Source organism: Nicotiana tabacum, chromosome 5 (assembly GCF_000715075.1).
Source record: "Nicotiana tabacum cultivar K326 chromosome 5, ASM71507v2, whole genome shotgun sequence".
Classification (NCBI taxonomy): Eukaryota; Viridiplantae; Streptophyta; class Magnoliopsida; order Solanales; family Solanaceae; genus Nicotiana; species Nicotiana tabacum.
In genome coordinates this window covers 54,883,614-54,906,911 of record NC_134084.1, presented here as the reverse complement: position 1 = coordinate 54,906,911, position 23,298 = coordinate 54,883,614, and the positions used below count along the sequence as shown (strand labels likewise).

The following is a 23,298-nucleotide window of genomic DNA, read 5'->3' as shown; positions in this document are numbered from 1 at the left end:
AAAACTATGCAGGCCACTAAAACCCAAGAGAATTGCCATGAAACACCTGCAGAAATGCATTACCTCGTAAGCACCCAAGGAACTAATCATATCCTTATCATACCGCTCCGGCCTACTACCAAGCTATCCCATCTATTCAAGTTCTTCTGACTTACCTTCAACTTGACACTTCTTCTTGCTATAATGATACGCTCAAATTACACTTTAATTAAATAGTGTAAGGCGGTAAGTGTCAAATATAAAACCCAACAAGGTTGGGGTTAAATCCCACAGGGAATAGGCCTGAAAAGGTTACTCGAGTAGTGTGTTACTTGACTTAAGTCGTAATTCTATTTGGTTAATTGTGACAAGAGTATGATATAATTGTGATTTGAAGAAATAACTAATTGTAATGTTGAGAATGTAATTAATTTGATTAAGGAAACCAAGGTTGTGTCCCTTTCAATGGAATGTAATGCTATCGGCGTTAATATTATATATTTCTAATGGAAGGTTCTTTAGATATGCAAATTGTTTCTAAATGACTACCCAATATTTTTCAATAGTTGAATAGTATTTCCTCTTTATGATTTTTCCAAATATAAAAGAGTTGCAATTAAGAACAATCAATCTATGCCAAATAAAATTCACTTATTCCTAAGCGATTCTATTAAACAAGGTTTAAAGCCTTGAGTCTTTGATATTTACTTCTACCAAACTCTAACTCACTTTTCCAAGTAAAGAAAGAATTTAATGGCACTTGTTAATGTTTGCAACCACCAACAATAAATGAAGAATGAGAAATAAATATATATCAACCAACCATTATATATATATTCAATATTAAACACTCATTAACATAACACCCATTTAGGGTCCACAACCTTACTGTTTAAAGTTAGCTACACATGCTAAAACACAAAAGGATGAGAATATTTAATGCCATAAAGCTTACAAAGTGCAAGATTCTTTCTTCAAAAGCTTCCAAAAAAGAGGAATATTAAAGACTTGGATTGTAGCTCAAAAACCAGACAAGATCCCCCACAAAACCCCAATAAATCTGTTTATAGTAGGTCAAAATTCGGGACCAAAATCGGACAAAAATACCCTTCTAGGTCAATTATGCGACCACATATTTGTCGCATAATAGACATGCGATCCGCATTCTCTTCATGGCCATCGCATTTCCAAACCCTAGTTTCCAGGCATTCATCGCATTCAAGTTCTGTGGCCCACATTTTAGATATGCGATCGCATTTCTCATCGCATTTTCCACCTTTAGCAGCTTTCACAACGAGTTTACGGTCCATTATGCGGCCCGCAAACCTGTTGTGCAATCGCATACTGGACCACATTTCTTGCACTAGGATTTGGCCAACAAACTGTTGGGGTTTGCGATTCCTTTGAGCATTATGCGGTCCGCATATTGGATTTGCGGTCCGCATTTCCACATTCGCGATCGCATTTGCTTTTTTCTTGTCCTTTTGTGGCTTTTGATTTCATTTTCATGCTCTTAAGTCCTTAAACCTCATACACTGCAAAATCACTAAAATTACATAAGTATAAAAGATAATTGCATTTAAAACAAGCTAAAATCTAAGCAATTTGTATTAAATGTGCCGAAATTCTCCGGCATATCAACACCCCCAACTTAAACTCTTGCTTGTCCTCAAGCAAATAAAATGGCACTATCTTATTCTAGACTCCATCTAAACGATATGAAATAATAGTGACTGTGGACGGTGTTAGTTGTTAGTACTACAAGCATGCAATTTCGTTACTTACCCTTCCTGAACCATCATTATTTACAAAGAAACTAATCAACTTGTGAAACTTTGAGCCTCGACCAATTTGACAAAATGTTACCCTCAGCTGAATGCACTTGCATTTGACTTAAAAACTCAACTTCTGTCCAACCACACATTTAATGTGCCCTCACTAGAAAGAAAGTCCCAAACTCACAATATTTACAATTACAACAAAAGGGACGAATTCACAAATACACTCACTCTCAAAAAGAGTTTCAAGTGTTACAACATACCATACCGTAGGCTTGCCCTTATTTTAATTCATCACTTTATTCTAAGAACGTTCAGTTGGAGATCCCATAAGGACTTTTTAAGCTAGTAATATAGGTTTAGGGAATGGTTGGATAAGCATTTGGGTACAAGTGACTACACCCTCCTTGAACACTACTCACATTTTTCTTTCTTGTTGCTCTTTGCTTCTTTTCAAACCACATAGCCCTCCTTAGCTCCTAATTTCCCACATTGAAATGCCTTCCATACCTCTCTAATTTTCTTCAAGACTCCATATTTATATATATACATTCATATCTTTTTTTCTTCTTCTTCTTTTTCTTTTTTTTTTCTTTTTACTTTGCTTTTGGAGCTTGAATAGTTTCCTCTCGAGGTATACTTTCTCACACTCACAGTACAACCTTGCCAATTTCCGGCTTGACACCACACCCCCAACTTAGGCTTTTAGCCTCATTCTCAATGTTCAAGGAGGGGCAGGTTCAAAAGAAGGAATTATTTTACAAAAGGGGAAAGGTTTGTAGCGAGGTGGCCAAAGAAAAGGTTAAAGGCTCAAATGGGGTAATTAGTGATAATATATATACAATGGGTAGCTTGAAAGGCTAAATGGTTTTCCAAAATCACAAAGAATGCCTAAGGTCATTTCTTCAACCAAATGTAATTATCATTAGCATCGAAAAACCAACCGGAAAAGTTCTAGATGGTAGAAGTAAACACCAGAATTATTTATACGAAGACTCACACACATGGCATATGAACTGTTTGGCTTAACATAGTTTTAGCCCTCGAGTCAACACTTGGCAACTCTAAGCTTCCATCATATTTACATGTATAACTCTAGGTAAGCATAGAGTCAAAGAGCGAGCCTCAAGTTCACACAGGTGATATCAAATTTGTTTTTTTAACATAATGGAAGGGTATAGGCTATTTACAGGAACACATGCTTGAAACTAGACAATTACACCAAACCAATCAAAATGTTTCATTCTACTGCCCCGGTTCTACTATTACACCTTGGAAAAGAACCCGGCGAAGAAAAACCAAGGGGGATTCATTGCTAATTACTAAAGATGAACATACCACTATCTACTTGTTTTGATTTTTTTTAATATACAAAGATCACCTATGTACTAAAACCACATAACACAAATATATACAGAATCACAACACAAGTATATACATAAGTTTGCTTATATAATCCAAAAATATGTACAACAGTTTGATTCACAAAAATTTGTACAAGGCTATCCCACCACCGGCTAAAAATCTTGCATTGCCCCTAATGCATATGAATGTAAAACAGAGTTTAGGGGCTCCTTGAGGCTCACTAAGCGCTATGGGAGTTGGAAGTCGACTGAATGATAGTGGGGCCGCCCTCTGATGCTGAAGCTGGGAATGCTGAGATCTAGGCCTGAGGAGTGACCTCCACTGATGGAGGAAGGATCTCTGGCTGGCCCAACACTGGAGCTGGGGCCTGTGAGCTGCTAGCCTCGCCCACTGATGGCTGAATGGTGATGGATCTACTGGGGCGACCATGTCTGCTAGCGAATGTGCTATCGCCTTCTGAATTGTTGTTTGTTCTTCATCCTTAACTATAGGGACAACAACGTGCTTACCCTTCTCCTGAGGGCCCTCATCCTCCTCGGACCATGACTCATCATCAGTATCTCCCCCGTCTACCTCCCAACCTTCGGACTCTGCAGAGTGTTTGAAATCCTCTTGGAAAGGAATGTCAATACGTGCAGGGGGAGCTGGAGGCTGGGAAGCCCCGCCAGTCGGAGGTGCAGGGTCTTTCATCAATATAGAGAAGTCAAGATCCAATCCAGCCACTGTTGTGTCTGCTCCCTGCTCACCCTCCTTGGGCATGAATGAGGATAGATCGAACTCCAGAGTCTGCATTTTATGGAGCTCAGTGTTCATCGTGTCAACATCATCACGGAGCTTAGGCAAGTCACCAATCTCACCCCACTCCATCTTCTCAACCCGCACCTCAAGTTGCTTCAGGCGATCCTCATAAGATGTCTATTGTTGTTGGAGGGTCGTCACTGAGGACTGGGTAGAAGTCAATGCCTGCTTGATGAGGGTAGAGAGGTTCTTTAGAAGCTGGTCGACCTTAGCATTGGCATGTTGAGCTAAGAGACCAAGCCTCGAAATAGCTGGCAGTGTGGCAAAAAGTTGAGCAATGGTGAACTGAGAGGTAGGTTGTGAAGTGGAAGTAGATGCAATAGTAGCAGCATTAATGCGCGTGATATCAATATCCTGCAGCTCTTTCCCTGTTTTGTCAGTGTATGACATGGTAGGGACTTTCACAGCCTTACAAAGGGCTATGATCAAGCACGGGAATGGAAGTGACGTGGCTGTCTATTTTGCCCGGATCCCTATCTCTCGGAAGATAAAATCACCAACATCAATTTTAATTCTCGCCATAATGCATGCAATGAGAAGAGCTTTCTCAATGCTTATGTCAGTCTCATTTCTGGACGGTATCAATCGAGAGGTGACAAAGCTAAGCTAGAATCTGCCCTCTCGTGTGAGATCTTCCTTGAATATTTTGTGCAAAGGGTTAATCCAAGTAGGGGTCCCCTTGGCTATCACTGATGCTATCCAACTACGCTCATTATCCCGGTTTGCCCATTTGGCGGCATACTTAGCTGTGCCCGGGCTCCGGTCAGGGAAGTAGAATTCATTGATGGTCTCACTACTCCAGAACACTTGCTTCCCCCGAACCAATACAGTGTCGCAGAAAAATCTGTTGCGCTTGTAGTGAGCAGTCCTGGAGGCTCCATAAGAGGCATAAAATTCACGGACAAGTCTTTCATTGTAGTCATCATGCAGCTCAGTAAAGCACTCCCATTTTCTAGCTTTGATATTCTCCCATATGTGGGGGTACTGCTCCTGTAGCCTATTCAGACTTAGTTGCTTTTCGGCCAGGATTTTACGTTTTGTTAGCCCTTCTCTATATAGCTCCCTGGACCCTTCGACCCCAAACCTGAGCTGGAAGTCATCTTCTCTTTTCCTTTTTGCCTCAGCTTGTAGGTCAATTGAGGGCAAGGTCTCCTCCTCATCAGACTGGGAGGGAAGTGTAGTAGTAGGGTCCGGTTGTGAATGTTTTGCTTGTTGTGCTTGACGACTAGTGGAGGCCCTCTCTTGGGCAAAGGCTGTGTGTTTCTTGGGAGCCATATCTGTATAGAAATGAACTGTGAGAAACATGGTGGGAAACAATGAAAACAAAACAGAAAAAATACAAAAAGTCCAAGTATGCGTCAAGGTTATGTGGTCGCATAACCACTATGCGGACCGCAAACTTGTCGCAAACTCTCTGCCTCTTGAAATGATATAGGTATATGTTGGGTTATGTGATCGCATATCAATTATGTGGTTCGCATAACCATCGCATACTTAAATACTTGGAAAACATAAACACATTATGCGATTGCAAAGTCCACCGCAAAGATGGATCTGCGATCGCAAAATGGCCGCAAACAACATGCTACAAAACCATTGAAACTGTCTTAGTATGCGGTGACTTTGCGGTCTGCATATCAATTATGCGATTGTAAAGTCACCGCATTCTGTCATCTTCTTCATCCACCTAGGTTTCATTTTTGCGGCAACAATGCGGACCGCAAATCGATTATGCGGTCCATAGAAGTCATCGTTCTCAATTTTTGACTTCAACCCTCAACAATGGCGGACCTAGTTTCACTACCCAACACCCCAAGCATACCTACCTATCCAAGACCCCCCTCGCATTATGAACAGATACCCCCATACAAAGAGGAACAAGGAACAAAACTAAAGGAAACAAAAATAGGACAACACAATACAATATAAACTAAAAATTGACATGGAACAAAGAGGTAAAGGAAGAACATACCAGTGATGGATTGACGAGCACACTTGGGAGATGAATTCTCAGGTGTTTTTCTTATGTTTTTGATTCACTATCAATTTTGTCTTCTCCTTCCGCCTTTTTTTCGTTTTGTTTTGTTTTCTTTCTAATAAAAAAAATATTTCTTTTCTTTTCTTTTGAGCGTGTGTGAATGCTGAAGATATGTGAGGGTACTTACCTATGAGGTTTGCGGTGGGTAAGTCACCGCATAACACATTATGCGACCGCATAAGTGTTATGCGGTGGATTCAACTTGAGCTGCTTGAGGGACAAAATGCGGTGCACTACGCGATCGCATAGTTGAAATGCGGTCCTCAAAGTGCACCTCTTCGTCGCATTCTTACCACCAAATTTTCCCAACACATTGTCTGGGTATGCAACCACAATATGGTCCGCATAGTTAAAATGCGACCGCGTATGTGTAGCAAACTTCCCATGGTGACTTTTATTCCGTTTCACACGTAATTTTACCTAGCGTTATGATCTTTTGAATCCCCTGCACTCTAACACGTACTTTAAATTGCTCAATTAAATCTATCTAACAAAAATTAAAATTTAAAGAGCAAAAAAGGTGTTACCACACATGGATTGCCTCCCATGAAGTGCTTGATTTAACGTCGTAGCACAACGAAGTTGGCATTTATTTGGATTCACTCATTAGTTGGGCACGTACCATCTTTGAGAGTCAACTACTCCACCAAGTGTTTTTCTCCATTTGTGCCCAAGTAGTGCTTGACTCGCTAGCCATTTACTTTGAAGGTTCGGAGCCTATCCTCCGATTCTAGTTCCACAATTCCAAAAGGAGAGACATTGACTACCTTGAACGGACCGGACCATTTTGATTTGAGCTTGCCTGAAAACAATGTGAGCTTTGAGTTGAATAGAAAAACCAAGTCACCCGACTTGAACTCCCTTTTCAAGATTTTTTTGTCGTGGACGAACTTCATCCTTTCTTTATACACAGCTGCACTTTCATATGCATGGAAATGGAATTCCTCCATTTCATTGAGTTGTGTTAACCTCAAATTTGTAGCTTCAGCTCAATCCAAGTTCAACCTCTTTAGAGCCCACATGGCTTTGTGTTCCAGTTCTACGGGCAGGTGACAAGCTTTACCGAAGACTAACTAATAAGGAGAAGTGCCAATATGAGTTTTGTACACCGTGCGGTACGCCCACAATGCATCATCTAGCTTCCTTGACCAATCAATCTTGTTTGCATTAACAGTCTTTGCTAGAATGGTCTATATCTCCCAGTTGGAAACTTCAACTTGGCCACTTGATTGGGGATGATAAGTTGTGGACACCTTATGCTTGACGCCATATTTCTCTAGTAGCCCCGTGAAAGCCTTGTTATAGAAATGAGACCCACCATCACTAAGAATGACTCTAGGAGTGCCAAACCGTGTGAATATGTTTTTCTTTAAGAATATGGTCACACTCCTTGCCTCGTTGTTTGGTAATGCAACTGCTTCAACCCATTTGGACACATAGTCCATAGCCACCAAGATATATTTCATACCATAAGAGCTTACAAAGGGACCCATAAAATCAATTCCCCACACATCAAAGATCTTTATCTCCATCACAAAGTGCATTGGCATTTCATGCCTCTTGGAGATTGATCCTTGCCTTTGGCATTGGTCGCAAGCCTTGACCATTTGATTGGCATCATGATAAATCGACGGCCAATAATAACCACATTCAAGCACCTTAGCCGCGGTTTGATTTCCCCCATGATTATCCTCAACGGGTGAGTCGTGGCATGCCTTTAGAATTGGCATAATCTCTTCTTCTGGAACACACATTCTGATGATGTTGTCAGCACAAACACGGAACAAGAATGGTTCTTCCCAATAGTGTTGCCGACAATCTCTCAAAAACTTCTTCTTTTGATAGGATTCCAATCCATCCGGAATAAGGTCACTAACCAAGTAGTTAGCAATATCGGCATACCAAGGAGCAAAAGTGCTAGATAGTGCCAATATTATTCATCCGGGAAAGCATCATTGATTTCAAAATCTCCCTTTGGTCTCCTTGCCTCTTCAAGCCATGATAAATGATCCGCCACTTGATTTTCCATCCCCTTTCTATCTTTGACTTTGAAGTCAAACTCTTGCAACAACAGGACCCACCAAATCAACCTAGGCTTTGCATCCTTCTTTGCCATAAGGTAGCAAAGAGCAGAATGATCTGTGTACACTATCACCTTGGATCCCAACAAGTAAGCCCGGAATTTCTCAAAGGCATAGACAATGGTAAGAAGTTCTTGCTCCGTCATTGTATAATTCATTTGCGCTCCATTGAGTGTCTTGCTTGCATAATAGATCGGGTGAAGAACCTTGTTGTGACGTTATCCAAGCACTGCTCCAATAGCTACACCATTGGCGTCACACATGAGTTCAAATGGAAGAGACCAATCGGGTGTGACAAAAATAGGTGTTGTGGTGAGCTTTTGCTTCAATTCCTCAAAGGCTTTGAGGCATTTCTCGTCAAACACAAATTTTGCATCTTTCTCAAGGAGTTTGCACATAGGGTTTGCAATCTTGGAAAAATCCTTGATGAAACGCCTATAAAATCCGGCATGCCCCAAGAAACTTCGGACACCTTTAACTGAAGTAGGTGGAGGAAGCTTGGAAATGATCTCAATCTTTGCTCGATCAACCTCTATGCCATGTTTTGAGATTTTATGCCCCAATACAATGCCTTCATCCACCATGAAATGGAATTTCTCTCAGTTAAGCACAGGGTTGGTCTCCTCACATCTCCTGAGCACTTGTCTCTAAGATTGTTAAGACAATTCTCAAAGGAGTCACCTACCACCGAGAAGTCGTCCATGAAAACCTCTAGAAAATCCTCCTCCATGTCGGAGAAGATGGACATCATGCATCTTTGAAAAGTAGCCGGAGCGTTGCACAAACCAAACGGCATCCAGCTAAAGGCAAAATTTCCATAAGGGCAAGTGAATGTTGTCTTCTCCTGGTCCTCCAATGCTATATTGATTTGGTTGTAACCGGAATATCCATCAAGAAAGCAATAAAATGACCTTCCCGCTAGCCTATCAAGCATTTGATCAATAAAAGGCATAGGGAAATGGTCTTTTCAGGTGGCACTGTTGAGCTGCCGATAATCCACACACACACGTCATCCGGTCACCGTTCTTGTTGGGATGAGCTCATTTTTATCATTTTCAATCATGGTAATGCCTCACTTTTCGGCACACATTGTACCGGGCTCACCCAAGAACTATCGGCAATGGGGTAGACTACCCCGGCATCCAACCACTTGATGATTTCTTTATTTACCACCCCTTGCATGGACGGGTTCAACCGTCGTTGGTGATCCACACTTGGTTTAATATCATTCTCCAATTGGATCTTGTGTTCGCATATTTTGGCGGGAACCCCTCGGATGTCCGCAATTGTCCATCCAATATCTTGCCTATGCTCCTTCAAGACCTCTAACAATTGTTCTACCTGCACATCATTCAACAAAGAAGAAACGATTACCTGTAAAGTATCATTTGAGCCAATAAATTTATACCTCAAATGTGGTGGAAGTGGTTTGAACTCTAGTTGCGATGGCTCAATAATAGAAGGCTTTGCGAGAGGAGTGCCTCTATTCTCCAAGTTGAGAGAGAACTTCGCCGGAGCATAAGTGTAGGACCCAAGCCCCTCCAATGCATTGACCGATTCCATATATCCTTCCATATCTTTACCATTAAAGTTCACCAAAATAGCTATCAATGCCTCACCGAGGCATTGTTCATCCATCTTCATTTCAACCGCATCTTCCACTTCATCAACAACATCAATCACCGAGATGCTTTCATATTCATGTGGTAGTTTCGTACCCTTGCTTGCTTGGAATGTGACCTCTTCATCATTCGCATAGAATTTGATCTCATTCCGTTCTGAATCCATTAGTGCTCTTCCTGTGGCTAGGAATGGTCTCCCCAAAATGATAGGGATCTCTTTGTCAACCGCACAATCAAGGATTACGAAATCGGCGGGTAAATGAAACTTTTCCACTTTAACAAGCACATCATCAACAATTCCTACCGGTATCTTTATGGAACGATCAGCCATTTGCAATCTCATACTTGTGGGCCTTGCCATACCTAACCCTTCTTTCTTGTAAATGGAAAGAGGCATTAAGTTGATGCTAGCCCCATTATCACAAAGGGCTCTTACAAAATCATGTGTCCCAATGGTACAAAGAATGGTGAAAGCTCCCGGGTCTTCTTTCTTTTGAACAGTGGATGTTGCAATGATGGAACTAACCCGGTGAGTCACATTCACCACTTCATATTTGGTGGTTCTTTTCTTAGTAATCAAGTCTTTTAAATATTTAGCAAAACTCGACATCTCTTGAAATGCTTCCACAAATGGAATATTCACCGATAATTACTTGAGAATGTCATAGAACTTTTCGAGCTTTCTATCATCAACCTTCCTAGCAAGTCTTTGAGGAATGGAGGAGGAGGTCTAGGAATAGGTGGTAGAGTTTTTGGTGTCTCTTTTACCTTTTCCTTTACCCCTTCCCGGTTTTCTTCTTGCACTTTCAATTCTTCCGGAACCTTTTGAACTTCAACAACACTTGCCTCTTCAACCTCAACCTCTTCTTCGGACTCTTCAACTTCAATCACTTGTTCACTCCCTCTTTATAGTACCTTCCCACACCAAGTTGTAATTGCCATGATATGAGAAGTTGGACCACTCCCACTACCCTTTGGGTTCGCAATTGTGTCACTTGAAAGTGTCCCTTTTTGCTTCAAATTTTGTTCCCTAGAGAGGTCTCTCATTTGCATCTCCAACTTTTGAATGGATGTGGTATGAGAGCCAACAAGCTCGGTCATGTTCCTCATAGAAGTGTCGGACTTCTCTTGATTTTGCAATACCCGTTCAAACATGCTTTCCAACGTGGAATCACTTGAGGAACCTTGATTTGAATATTGACCCTTTGGATGAACATAAGGGTTTGAACTCCGATTTAAGAAGTTGTTGTTGTTATTCCAATTTCCTTGATTTGAGCCGCCTTGGTCATTTCGCCACTGTTGGTTGCCTTGCCCTTGCGGGTGAGGCCTCCATTGATTTTGTTGTCCTTGACCTTGGTATTGTTGCCTTTGATAACCTCCTTGAGAGTTGTTGACATAGTTTGCCTCCTCAAAGTCTTCATTTGATATGGGTTGCACATCCTCCGCCACATTTACCTTCTTCGTTTGGTTTTCGATGAACCTCTTTGTCAACACATTGACATTTGTGGCAAGCCCTGCAATCACTTGATCTCTCTCTTGATTTTCCTTGATCATAGTGGTCAAGGAAGGAGAACCATATGCAATTCCACCTGTAGTGTCTTCTGAGTTCCATGCTTGATTATGTTTTGCCATTTTGTCAAGTATTTGTGTGACCTTTGCGAATGATTTGTCCATAAAAGATCCGTAAGCTGCATTCTTGGCTATAGATTGGTTCATAGGATCCAAACCCATGTAGAATTTCTCCAACAAGATAGAATCCGGAAAACCATGATTGGGAGACCTCACCAAATATAACTTGAATCGATCCCATGCCTCAAGTAGATGTTCTCCCGGTACTTGCTTGAAAAAGAAAATTTTATCTCGGAGCTCAGACTTCTTACTTTGTGGGAACCATTTAGCTAAAAATGCTCGGACAAGCTTAGGCCAAGAATGAATGGAGTTTGCTAGCATATTTTGTAGCTACTTCCTTGCGTCCCCAGCTAGTGAGTACTTGAACACCCTCAACCTTAGGGTATCATCGGAGACGTTGTTCTGCTTATGCATCACACACACACCCAAGAAGTTTCTAAGATGTTGTGTCGGATCATCATCAGTGGAATTCCTTAAAAAAACCCTCCGCTTTGAGCATAAGGATTAAGTCATGTTCCACCTTGAAAGTTGCAGCACCAACAACCGGAGGTACAATAGCATTTGTATCCTTGATGTACTCATCTATGTCCGCAAAAGGATTTTCTTCCATTTGTTCCTCCATTTCTTTTTCATATTCGGCCATGTTTTCCTATCAACATCAAGATAAACAAGCAAAGTGTGATGGAATCGAATAAGACGTAAAGTAAAACACACACTAATTGGTAATTTCAAAACCGTATTCCCTGGCAACGGCGCCAAAATTTGATACGCTCAAATTACACATTCATTAAATAGTGTAAGGCGGTCGGTGTCAAATACAAAATCCAACTTAAGTCGTAATTCTATTCGGTTAATTGTGACAAGAGTATGATATAATTATGATTTGAAGAAATAACTAATTGTAATGTTGAGAATGTAATTAATTTGATTAAGGAAACCAAGGTTGTGTCCCCTTCAATGGAATGTAATGCTATCGGTGTTAATATGATATATTTCTAATGGAAGGTTCTTTAGATATGCAAATGATTTCTAAATGACTACCCAATATTTTCCAATAGTTGGGTAGTATTTTCTCTTTATGATTTTTCCAAATATAAAAGAGTTGCAATTAAGAACAATCAATCTATGCCAAATAAAACCCACTTATTCCTAAGTGATTCTATTAAACAAGGTTTAAAGTCTTGAGTCTTTGATATTTACTTCTACCAAACTCTCACTTTCCAAGTAAAGAAAACATTTAATGACACTTGTTAATGTTTGTAACCACCAACAATAAATGAATAATGAGAAATAAATATATATCAACCAACCATTATATATATTCAATGTTAAACATCCATTTAGGGTCCACAACCTTAGTATTTAAAGTTAGCTACACATGCTAAAATACAAAAGGATGAGAATATTTAATGCCATAAAGCTTACAAAGTGCAAGATTATTCCTTCAAAAGCTTCCAAAAGAGAGGAATATTAAAGACTTGGATTGTAGCTCAAAAGACAGACAAGATCCCCCCACAAAACTCCAATAAATCTATTTATAGTGGGTCAAAACTCGGGACCAAAATCAGACAAAAATACCCTTCCAGGTCAATTATGCGACTGCATATCTGTCGCATAACAGACATGTGTTTGAATTCTCTTCATGGCCATCGCATTTCCAAACCTTAGTTTTCAGGCATTCATCACATTCAAGTTCTGCGGTCCACATTGTAGATATGCGATTGCATTTCTCATCGTATTTTCCACCTTCAACAGCTTTCACAACGCGTTTGCGGTCCATTATGCGGCTCGCAAACCTGTTATGTGATCGCATACTGGACCGCATTTCTTGCACTGGACTTTGGCCAACAAACTGTTGGGGTTTGCGATTCCTTTGAGCATTATGTGGTCCGCATGTTGGATTTGCGATCCGCATTTCCACATCCGCGATTGCATTTTGCTTTTTTCTTGTCCTTTTGTGGTTTTTGATTTCATTTCCATGCTCTTAGGTCCTTAAACCTCATACACTTCAAAAACACTAAAAATTACATAAGTATAAAAGATAATTGCATTTAAAACAAGCTAAAATCTAAGCAATTTGTATTAATTGTGCCAAAATTCTCCAACACGTCATGTAACACCACTATCCTCGACCCAAACTCACCATACGAGACTCAAGCATAACACCACACCGTCTTAAAGCTCATAAGCCGCTAGATACTCTCTCAAGTAACCCCAAAAGCACCACATTCGAACTACTTACTCTGAAGAGACTTCCTACAAATCTAAATTTGTTACCTTCACCTTCTTGATACTGATGTGTAGAATCCATAATGATATAGAAATGCCATGAGTCTTGACACCCTTCAATGCAAACCTCAGTTTCTAGCCAAATATACAAACTGAAAATCTCCAATTAGTACATGTAAAATCTTGAACCCATTAGGACCATTCTCGAGAGTCATCCACTCTACTCAAACCTCAATTAGACTAATCAAATGAACAGAACAACTTGTGCCTCCTTAGCACTCCGACACCGCAGAATGTAGCCTCACCTTAATGCAAGCAAGCAACTACCTGTTCTATGAACCGTACCTCCTTTACCAATAACAACTCAAGTCGTTCCGTAATTCTCATACACCCATAAATCATGGCGTAAACTTTATTGGAATTTCTTTAACTCGAGCCATCTTTGGTCTCAACCTCCATAAGCCATAATTAATTCACTCGTATGCCTCAATCTGGAACCAACATAGCACATAACCGTGCAATCAACTAATCAATAGCAGACTCCCCCACTTGGCTCAAAGCCATAGATCCAAAACACACACAATAACTCGTAATGCATATAATCTATTACTGCCATAATACCATAGTAAGATTAAACTCAATCCTTCATAAGCTCGTGAAACACAGACCATCTAGTACTTTAAATCTTCTGCAAATCTCGCATTCACTCTCGTAACAGTCAAGCCCACTCTCTTAGGCAACCCAAATTCAAATTACAACACATATATTTCACTGGTAACATAGATCTTCCAATAAATGACATAAAGGATCACACAAACTTTAGAACACTCCGCATGAGATAACCCACTTACTTCGCCTCAAACTAACATCTCTTTATACCCTTCCACCTTCATAAACATTACACAGTCACTTAATCTTCATGAGTCTGAACTCATACCGCAACATGAAATTTACTTCACTCCCATCTAGAAAGTATGAAAAGATTCTTCACACACCCATAACTCGGGGCTATACCTCAAATCAAGATGGAAATCAAGCACCTAATAGATCTTCTATCCTCCATCAGACCCTTCTCGTCGCTTCCAAATCATATGAATATATCTCGCAGTCACATCACACTCATCACGTAACTATCCAATCATCACCTCCCTTAATAGGGACACAATAGAACATATGGATCCAGAAACACGTGCTCACACAATCAACAGCTCAGGGCTCAAGATATAGGTAAACATTCGGCCTCAGATCTTCCAGACTGGCCCAACATCAACACACAGAGATCATATCTCACCCCTCGATCAGGGAATCACAAACTATCGATGCATATCTGACACTGAGCGTTGATGCGCACATACGAATGCGTGGAAGGAATTCAAAGGGTTACATTTCAAGCTGAATCAAGGATGCACGATAAGAATTCAAGAATGTGAAGTTTTTCCTAAAGGTCTTGCAGCCTCCCGAGGATTAGTACAAACGTCTCTATACCGATCCGCGAGACTCTACTAAACCTGCTCATGACTCGTGAGACCTATGTAACCTAGGCTCTGATACCAACTTGTCACGACCCTAAAGCCGGAACCGGTCGTGATAGCACCTCACATGAAGACAAGGCCAGCCGACACTTTCCCATTTCAGTTTTAAGCAATTAAACAATAAGTTTTAAGTCTTAAACATGATAGAATCCCAAATAATAAGTAGTGAACATTATAGTTTATGAAAATAAAACCCAACACAGCCCGGTACCGGGGTTTCACCAGTCATGAGCATCTATCAACTTAATACAAGTCTAAAGTGTCTACAAAGCTATTACAGAATCACTAAAAGAGAAATAAAGGAGATAATGGGGGAGAAGCACTGGGCTGCGGACGCCGAGCAGCTACCTCGTGAACTCCGAAATCTGTCGGGAGCTCTCAACCCTCACAAGCAGGATCTGCAATGCCTGAATCTGCACACGGGGTGCAGGGAGTAAAGTGAGTACTCCAACTCAGTGAGTAATAATCATAAATAAAGACTAAGAAATATGAGATCACATAAGGCACATTACAGGCTAATGAAACAGTAGAAGCCAGTAAAAACAATGAATCAGTGAAGATATATAAAATCACTTTAGTTTAGTTTAAGCTTCATGAAATGCCTTTTTAACAATTAAGCAAGCAAATGACAGGCAAGTAGGAAAGATAAACACAAAAAGGATCGTCCCTCGGGCACAATGTGAACAAATCCGCCCCTCGGGCAATATCTCGGAAACAAAACCAGCCCCTCGGGCTATATCTCATATCACAATGGGTACTCGTGCTCATTGGGGGTGAGCAGACTCCTAGAGGGGCCTCTTACGGCCCAAGCGCAATATTAAGCCATCTCGTGGCATCATCACTAGGCTCTCGGCCTTATATCAACAAGCCACCTCGTGGAGTACAAATCTCAGGCCCTCGGCCTCATAACCATAATCAGTGTTTCCTCACAACATAGGCCCTCGGCCTTACTCAGTCAGAATCTCACAAGCCACTCGGGCAACAGTAAAACATAGTGCTCAGCTCAAAATATCATTTAAGTGCTAAAGTAGAGTAAACATGGTTGAGTTATGAAAACAGTAGAATATAGCATGATTGATTTCAAGTATAAAATCAAAACAGTGAGAAAATATCAGGAAAAGTCCCCTAAGAGTTCAAATAGTTGGCATGAGGCCCAAATATGGCATTCAGCCCAAAACATGATGATAGCAAACAGTTTTCAGTCAAATACGCGGTAAAAAAGTCATTCGGGATGGACAAAGTCACAATCCCCAATAGTGCACGACCCCACGCTCGTCATCTAGGGTGTGCGTCACCTCAATATAGCACAACAATGTACAATCCGGGGTTTCGTACCCTCAGGACAACATTTACAATCATTACTCACCTCGATCTGGTCCAACCTCTAGCCCGCGATGCCTTTTCCCTAACGAACGACCTCCGGATGCTCCAAATCTGGCCACAATCAATATATAACTATTAAACTATGCTAAGGGAATAAAGTCCACTCAAAAATATCCAATTTACATCAAAAATCCCGAAATTGCTCAAACCTGGCCCCCGGGCCTACATCTCAAAATCCGATAAAAATCACATCAATAGAATCCCCATTCACTCACGAGTCTACCCATATCAAATTCGTCAAAATCCGACCTTAATTGCCCATTCAAATCCCCAAAAGAAATCTCAAACTTTTCTTCCATTTTTACCCAATTTTCACTCTAATTTCTCAAATTAAATGATGAAATTCAAGAGCAAATCATGGAATTAAAGAGTGAAGAATACTTATCCCGATAGCTTTACTGAAAATCTCCTCAAATTCCACCTTCTCCCGAGCTCTCCAATGGTTTTTATGAAATTGGACTTAAACCCTCGTTTTTCAAAATATAATCTGACTGCCTAGGCATTTCTTCATCGCAAACACGGCATAACCCTCGCGTTCGTGAAGCACACTGCTTCACTGACCGGAATTCTTCTACGCGAATGTGATAACCTTCTTGCAAATGCGAAGCACAGCAAACACAACAGGTCGCGAACGCGACCTCTACTACACGAACGCGTAGAACAAAAGCATTGGGGACCCAGCTATCTCGCTTCCTCTATGCGAATGCGACATAAGCCTCGCGAATGTGGAGAATCAAAATATCACAACATCGCGAATACGACACACGAAACTCGAATGCGAAGGCAAAATTTGCCGCCTCAGAAAACTCCCTTCGCGAACGCGAGTCCCTGACCGCGAACGCGAAGAATAAATCCGTCTGCAACAAAAACCAGCAAAAACTGCCAAGTCCAAAGTCCAAAATTGATCCGTTTAACCATCTGAAACTCACCTGAGGCCCTCGGGACCTCAATCGAACATGTCAACAAATCCCATAACCTCATTCAAACTTGTTCCAACCTTCGAAACGCTCAAAACAATAACTAAACACCAAAATCACATCGGATTCAAGCCTAAGAATTCCAAGAACTTCCAAATTCCGCTTTTGATCAAAAAGTCTACCAAACCTCGTCCGAATGACCTGAAATTTTGCACACACGTCACAAATGATACAACAGAGCTACTGCAACTTCTAAAATTCAATTCCGACCCCTATATCAAAATATCACCTATCAACCAAAAAATGCCAAAATCTCAATTTCGCCAATTCAAGCCTAAACCTTCCACGGACCTCCAAAATACATTCCGATAATGCTCTTAAGTCCCAAATAACCTACCGAGCTAACCAAATCATAAATTTTTAATCCGAGATCATATACAAATAAGTCAAAACTTGGTCAGCCCTTTCAAATTTCAAGCTTCAAATTGAGAACTGTTCTTCCAAATTCATTCCAATTACCCTGAAAACTGAAACCAACGATTTATATAAGTCATAATATATCACACGGGGCTAGCCATGCCCGAGAACTGGCGAGCAAGGTGTAAAATCTCAAAACGACCGATCGGGTCATTACAGATATAATGTAGCAATACAGTTAAATTTGTTTTTTTTTCAAAAACAATTCAATGGGTCCTTACCAATAGTCAATTTGAGGGAAATTATGGAGTAATTTTTTGAAAAATAGGTTGAAATTGAGTTGAACTAGCGAATAAGACTAATTTGTACTATATATCAAAAATATACTATATACCATTTTGGTATAGAATATTTAATTCAATAGTATATAATTTATTACAGAGTATATAATGTAACAATACAATTAAATTTGGTATTTTTTTAATTTTTTGAAAAATATTCAATGGGTCCTTTTTCAATTTTCTAACAGAGTTTTCGATATCATATACCCTATTACTATATGATATATAGCATGTGGGTATCATACTATACTGTAATAATATACTTCAACTGCTACTAATATATTATTTTTTATATACTATATGCTAAAGTAAGTTATTTTCTAATAATTAATATATAAAAAAGGGAGAAATGTAGAGAGAGAGGCTCTGGCGAAAGTTGAGCAAGGCAGCTAACCTATGCCGTTCACGATGACTCACCGGAACAATCACCTTCCCCTCCCTGCACAATCACCAATTCCAGTAGATAATAGAAATAGAATAATTACTCCTGAAACTAGTATTCCCCATAAATTGGCCCCAATGCAACTGTTACATTGGATGCCATGTATGGGGAGTGCCCCTACTGTCATGCAAGCCCCACCAGAGAAGGAGGAATCACAAGTAGTAGAGCCAGGACTGTAGACAGCGGTGAGAAAACTAACCTACTCAACTGTGTCTCAGAGTACAAAGCAGACCATGGCAGAGGTAGTGAAAGGTAACAGAGTACAAACACAAGGCATGCAACTGAAGTTCTATCCTCCGATGGTCAAAGACGGAGTGAAAGTGTCCAAGCTATACACTAAAGAGATAGAAGAAGAGTGTAAGCGATGGAAAACAACTTCAATTGGATATATACTAGGGGAAACCCTTCGTTCAAAGAAATGCTCAAATTCGTCTATGGAGTGTGGAGCTTAGTGATGGCACCAACGAAATTTCTTCATGACAATGGCTATTTCATTTTTTTGTTGAATCTATGGAGGATAAAATTGCAATTGTACAAGATAGACCTTATAACTTCAATAATAGACCTATGATCTTGAAGGATTGGGATCCTGATTTTCAGATTCGGAACGAGTCTATGAGAATTGTTCCTATATGGATTAACCTTCCTGGGTTGCTTGTCCAGTGTTGGACTGAGGAAAACATAGGTAGAATTGCCAGTCTACTAGGCAACCTATCTGCATTAATAAGATTACAACCCAATGTAAAAGAATTTCATATGTTAGGATCCTTATTGAAATGGATATCATACATCCACTACCAGATGAAATAACCATTGAGAAACTAGATAGAAGTATTTGGGAGCAGAGAGTGGAATTTGAGTGGAAACCAAAACTGTGTATGGATTGTAATAAGTTTGGGCATAGTACTGGTAATTTCCAACAAGACATACAACAGGAGGAGGAACCAAAACCACATAAAAGAAAAAGGAAGAAGAAGACAAGAATGGAATGGAAGCCAAAACCAAATGACATAGGAAATAACACAATTGATGTTCTGCCTCAGAAGGAACCTGCACAACAGACACCAACAATAGAGATACAAGTGACTAATCGAGCCAAGAAGGTTGTGGTTATTCAGGGATCAGCTGGCAAGAAGATCCATAAGGATATCAACTATGAGGAATCAGCTAGAAGGAATCTATCTGCACCCTTGGCAATCCTGGAAAGGCCATCAAATAATAGTTAGCAAGGAACATCTTCTAGTAGTGGTGAAGCTCAAAGTAAAGCTGAGAGAACTAGTCTCATTCCTCATAATCCTCCATTATCATTGTCTCTTGAAATATAAGAGGACTGAATAAGTCCTACAAGCAACGAGAATTCAAAAAGTTCTTGTTGTTGAATAAAGTAGATATGATAGCTTGCCTAGAGACCAAAGTTAAACAACAAAGAGCAAAAGCAATACAGAGGAAGGTTGGTGTAGATTGGAACTTCAAAGACAACTATGCATATGCACCAAATATTAGAATTTGTATAGGATGGAAAGTGGCAAATGTTAAAGTCACAGTGCTGGACTATTCTGATCAGATGATACACTGTTTTGTCACTGATAATAATTCATCCTTTTCCAACTATATAACTTTTGTATATGGATTGCACATTATTCATGATAGAACCCCACTTTGGAAGTCTGAGGAACATACAAACTAATGGACCTTTGCTCATAATAAGTGATTTCAATAGTGTGCTGCATGTGGAAGATAGACTGAATAGAATTACAGTTCATCAAGCAGAGATAACTGACTTCCAAAGGTGTATTGATGACATTGATGTAGGGAAAATCACTAAGAGAGGCTACAAGTTCTCATAAAGTAACAAGAGGGATGCAAACATTAGAATATATAGCCACATAGACTAGGCGTTTGGGAATGTTGATTGGTTTCAATAATATAATGGTCTGGAACCTATCTACATGTTGCCAGGCTGCTCAGATCATTCACTTATAATGATAACAATAGATGTTACTAGAATAAGAGTGAAAAAAATATTTAGACTCCTGTTTACTACGATGCAGCTACAAGAATATAAAGAGGTGGTGCAAGCTACATGGGGTCAGCAGGTCCAAGGTTACACAGTGTACTAAATATGGAGTAAGTTAAAGCTAGTGGAGATGCAAATTAGAGGCCTTCAATAGGAACACTCTTCAGTTGATAAGAAACTATTTCAACTGAGAGAAACACTGAAGGAGGTGCAGGGTAAGCTTAATGAAGACTACTTTAACAACTCACTGATTGAAGAGGAAAGAAGGACATTGGGACTTATAAAGAAATGGGAAGCAGTACAGGAACAAATACTAAGACAGAAGTCAAGGGCCACATGGATAGAACTAGGTGACTGCAAATCCAAATACTTCCATGCTTACATGAGAGCAAGACAAGCAAGGAATAAGGTAACATGTATCTACAATGAACAACATATCAAAATATCTAAGCCTAAACAGATACAACAGGAGTTCACTCAGTTTTTTCAGCACTTACTAGGTGAAGCAGCCAAATGAATTACTAGGTATTGATATCAATATAATTAGAAATGGACCATGTCTAACCATGAATCAGTAGCAGCAACTTTTAATGTGCTATAACATTTGAGGAAATAGCTCATGTGGTACAAAACCTCCCTAGTGACAAGGCACCTAGTATAGATGGATATCCTGCTGAATTTTTTAGAGATTTTTGGACAGTTATTGGTGTGGAGGTAACAGAAGCAGTTCTACAATTCTTTGAGATTTTAAACTGCTGAAAGAAATTAACTACACAACAGTCACTTTGATTCCCAAAGTTCAGAATCTGACTTATGTCAAGGAATTTAGGCCTATTGCTTGTTGCTCTACACTTTATAAAATCATTGCCAAAATACTAATAGTTAGGCTCAAACTAGTTGTTGATCTATTGGTAGGGCCTTCACAATCTGCCTTCATTGAAGGTAGAAACATTCTTGACAATGTTATAATGGCACATGAGCTAATCAAGGGATACACTCAAAGAGTAGTCTCCCCTAGATGCATGATCAAGGTTGATATCAGGAAAGCATATGACTCAGTTGAATGGAGCTTTTTGAGAACAATCTTACTAGAATTTGGGATCCCCTATAAACTGGTAACCCTGATCATGGAATGTGTAACAATGTTAGTTACACATTATTACTAAATGGTGGCTTAACTAACAGATTTGAAGCAAAAAAAAAAAGGTTACGACAGGGAGACCCAATGTCTCAATATTTGTTTGTGTTGGCAATGGAATACTTGAACAGATCTCTAAAGACACTCATCCAAAATCCTGACTTCAACTTCCACCCTAAGTGTGCAAGGCTACAAGTCCTACACATCTATTTTGCTGATGATCTACTGATGTGTTGTAGGGCAGATGAAACATCTATGAAGTTAATAATGGGAGCATTTGAACATTTTTATGTTGTTTCTAGGCTCAAAGCAAATCTGGACAAGAGTTCCTTATACATAGCAAGGGTGCTTGTGGCCTTCAATGAAAAAATGATATCTGAGATGCACCTAAATCTAGGTATTCTTCCATTCTAATACCTTGGAGTCCCTCTATCCACAAGGAAGCTCACAATCCACTAGTGCATGTCATTAATAGAGAAGATTGTAGATAGGATCAAAAGCTGGACTTCAAAGTTCCTATCATATGCTATCAGACTACAACTCATCAAGAGTGTTTTGTTTGAAATGTTGACCTATTGGGCACAAGTATTTTTAATTCCAAAGAAGGTCATCAAGATGTAATAGCATTTACAGGAGTTACCTATGGACTGGAGTACATGACAACTCTAATAGAACTCCAATTGCTTGGAAACCTCTATGCAAACCAAAAGTTGTTGGGGGTCTAAACATCATCAACTATGAATTATGGAATAAGGCTGCTCTAACCAAACTCCCATGGGCTATAATGGCAAAGAAAGATAAATTATGGATTAGGTGGATCCACAGTCACTACATAAGACATAATGATGTTGCTACCGTGAATGCTCCAAAGCAAGCCAGCTGGTTAGTAAGGAAAATATTCTCTGCTAGTGAATGGTGGGCATCTAATCTAACAATGATAAGCTCTTTTGTCTCTGATGGAAAATTCAGCATCAAGAAGGCCTATATATATTTTATGCCAAGCTATCCTAAAGTCCAATGGAAATCACTAGTTATGTTGAAAGGAATCCTGCCAAAACACTAGTTTATATAATGGATGGCAGTACAACAAAGGTTAGCTACTGTTAACAGGCTCACAAAATGGGGAATTCAGGTTTCCCAATCATGTGTGCTATGTGAAAGAGATATTGAAGAAACACATGCATACCTATTCTTTGAATGCCAATATTCAAAAAGCTTGTGGAAAGGAATTAAGATACCAAAGAAACATCACAAACTGGGAATTTGAAGTGAATTGGTTATCAACCATTGTCAATTGTCGGAATCCAAGGAGAACAATCCTAGGAATTATCTTTGTAGCAGTGGTGTATTACATCTGGATGGAAAGGAATAGCAGAAGATTTCAAAACCAGAAAAGAGAGGCCAAGGATAGAGCTAAGGACATTACAATTCAAGTGCATATAACATGTCAACAAAAATGCAAATGGAGACGTATATTCAATACACTGAATAGTTATCCTAGTTGTTGTTTATAAAAAATAGGATAGAGAAAGATCCACATTTTCTCAAGTGGTCTTGGATAGGCATCAGTATGCTTGTATAGCTTCTTATTT

The 23,298-nt window shown here is 39.8% G+C and overlaps 1 protein-coding gene across 1 annotated transcript; it reads right to left on the bottom strand.

Annotated features, from left to right (window-relative positions):
- Positions 1 to 8,257: 8,257 nt before the first annotated feature.
- On the bottom strand, positions 8,258 to 11,611 carry LOC142180786 (uncharacterized). The gene is made up of 5 exons (XM_075252860.1): positions 11,014 to 11,611; positions 10,577 to 10,845; positions 9,210 to 10,151; positions 8,725 to 8,839; positions 8,258 to 8,610 (listed from the first exon to the last, which is right to left on the bottom strand). The coding sequence occupies exons 1-5, from the start codon at positions 11,609 to 11,611 to the stop codon at positions 8,258 to 8,260; spliced, it is 2,277 nt and encodes a 758-aa protein (XP_075108961.1).
- Positions 11,612 to 23,298: the final 11,687 nt, after the last annotated feature.